This window comes from Gymnoscopelus microlampas (genome assembly GCF_963454915.1).
Source record: "Gymnoscopelus microlampas genome assembly, chromosome: 6".
NCBI classification, from domain to species: Eukaryota; Metazoa; Chordata; class Actinopteri; order Myctophiformes; family Myctophidae; genus Gymnoscopelus; species Gymnoscopelus microlampas.
The window spans coordinates 50,851,474-50,853,516 of NC_139943.1; the positions used below are offsets into that span (position 1 = coordinate 50,851,474).

At 41.9% G+C, this 2,043-nt stretch overlaps 1 protein-coding gene across 1 annotated transcript in view; it reads left to right on the plus strand.

Moving 5' to 3' along the window:
• LOC311046754 (transcription factor 12-like) overlaps nt 1–1,630 on the plus strand; it is a 23,938-nt gene extending 22,308 nt beyond the window's left edge. Inside the window, exons 12-13 of the mRNA XM_084059283.1 lie at nt 871–1,030; nt 1,170–1,630. Of these exons, the coding sequence (XP_083915409.1) occupies nt 871–1,007 (137 nt within the window). The 3' untranslated portion in view covers nt 1,008–1,030; nt 1,170–1,630. The remainder of the gene's footprint in view (nt 1–870; nt 1,031–1,169) is intronic.
• The last annotated feature ends 413 nt before the right edge of the window (nt 1,631–2,043 follow it).

Genomic DNA, 2,043 nt, shown 5'->3' on the forward strand with positions numbered 1-2,043 from the left:
AAGCACAGATAGGTTATATATAAAACAGTTATATATAAAATATACAGTTATATATAAAAAAAAAATGCTAAAAGCATTAAAACCCCAAAAAGCACTGTGACTTGTTTCCATTGGGGTCCTGACTCCTGTGTATTCAATTCATCTCCTCATTAGCCAATAAAGTGTGTGTGCGTGTGTGCGCGCGCGTGTGTGCATGTGTGTGTGTGTGTGTGTGTGTGTGTGTGTGTGTGTGTGTGTGTGTGTGTGTGTGTGTGTGTGTGTGTGTGTGTGTGTGTGTGTGTGTGTGTGTGTGTGTGTGTGTGTGTGTGTGTGTGCTGAGAACAGGGCAGATTTTCATTAAACGGTTGGAATGATGTGATTAACCTCTGAGTGTTAGCAGAGCATCCTGGGAACAAAGAGATCAATAGATTGATGATGTTATTGATTGAATAGAGCTCACAGACCAAGTTGAACAAGGACAGCTTTGCAACACAAACAGACTTTATTTCATTTGTGGATTTCTGATGATGACTGGAACAAATCTCCCAATTTTCTGTCTGTCTGTCTGCCTGTCTGTCTGTTCACTATGTTGGTCTCATGAATTAAATGGTAAATGTTGCTCTCACACACACACACACACACACACACACACACACACACACACACACACACACACACACACACACACACACACACACACACACACACACACACACACAGCAGAGGAAACCATGCAAGGGGTTAAGAGTCTCGCTCAAGGACACTTGGACACAGCAGGGCGGGGAGGTGAACCAGTGACCTCTCTGATGGACAACTGATTAACACATGGTCTCCATGTCTGGTTCCATTGATTGACTGATTGGTTGAGCGGTTGTGTGTGTTTCTCCACAGAGAGGAACCTGAACCCCAAAGCAGCCTGTCTGAGGAGGAGAGAGGAGGAGAAGCTCTCAGACCCTCAGGTCTCCTCCATGCAGCTGGCCTTCCATCCTGGTCTGACTGATGGGCCCAGCACCATGGGGCATCTGTGAACATCTAGCCAGGTCTACAGCAGGTGCATATAGACTATGTTCTATATATACTATATCAATTAGAAACATAACTCTTCAAAAGATATACATTAAATAACAATGCTGAATGTATACCTCCATTCTCACATTGTTTTGCATTGTGATCGTGTCTTTAACGTACAGATGTTGTTGGACGATGGAGAACATGGTACATCCATCATGTTGGATGTTGGAGAAGATGATGTGACATCCGTCGTGTTGTCGTGGGATGTGAGCGCTCACCGTGTCCAACGGGATGCAGTTCAACAATCACCCAGCCCCCACCACCCCCCCGCCCCCAAATGAACTCTTAAACTCGTGCCTAAACCTCCTTGTAACTGACGAATGCATTGTAATCTGCAGATGTTTTGTACATATTTTCTATTTATTGATTTTATCTTTTGTGTTTAAATATATCTGAGAGGATTCATATCAGCGGTGGAAAAGATCACCTGCAGTTTGTTGGCCTATAGTTTGACATTATTATGACTTTTTAGACTGTATTATTATTATCATTTACTGTGTATTTTTCCTGGTTTTGACTAAAGCTCAGAGGAATTCATATTTACACTTCTGTGTCTGTTAAGCATGTACGAGAGAGAGAGAGAGAGTGCGTGCGTGCGCGTGTGCGTGTGTGTGTGTTTTGACGTATGAGGTTTCTACCCATTCTGTGAATTAATAGTCAGTCAAAAATCTGGGAAGAAATTATTTACCAAGGAAGGTTTCCCCCAATGTGTTTGTGAAGATGTCCAGGAGCACATTTCAAAAAGTTAAAACTCAACTCCTCCAGGAGTTTAACACACATTGTAAATGTTTAAATCTGCCTTAAGTAGCTTGTGAGGGGTCACACTATATATACATGTATAATTATCTACCATATATGTATTTTTTCATGATTCTGAATAGATTGCAAGCATTTGCTTTGCACCAAAAAGACCCCTTGGTGGGGAAACCGTCACGCCCACTTTTCTCACTTATCTCAATATAAAGTAGTTTAAGTGGTTTATTTCAATGTCTT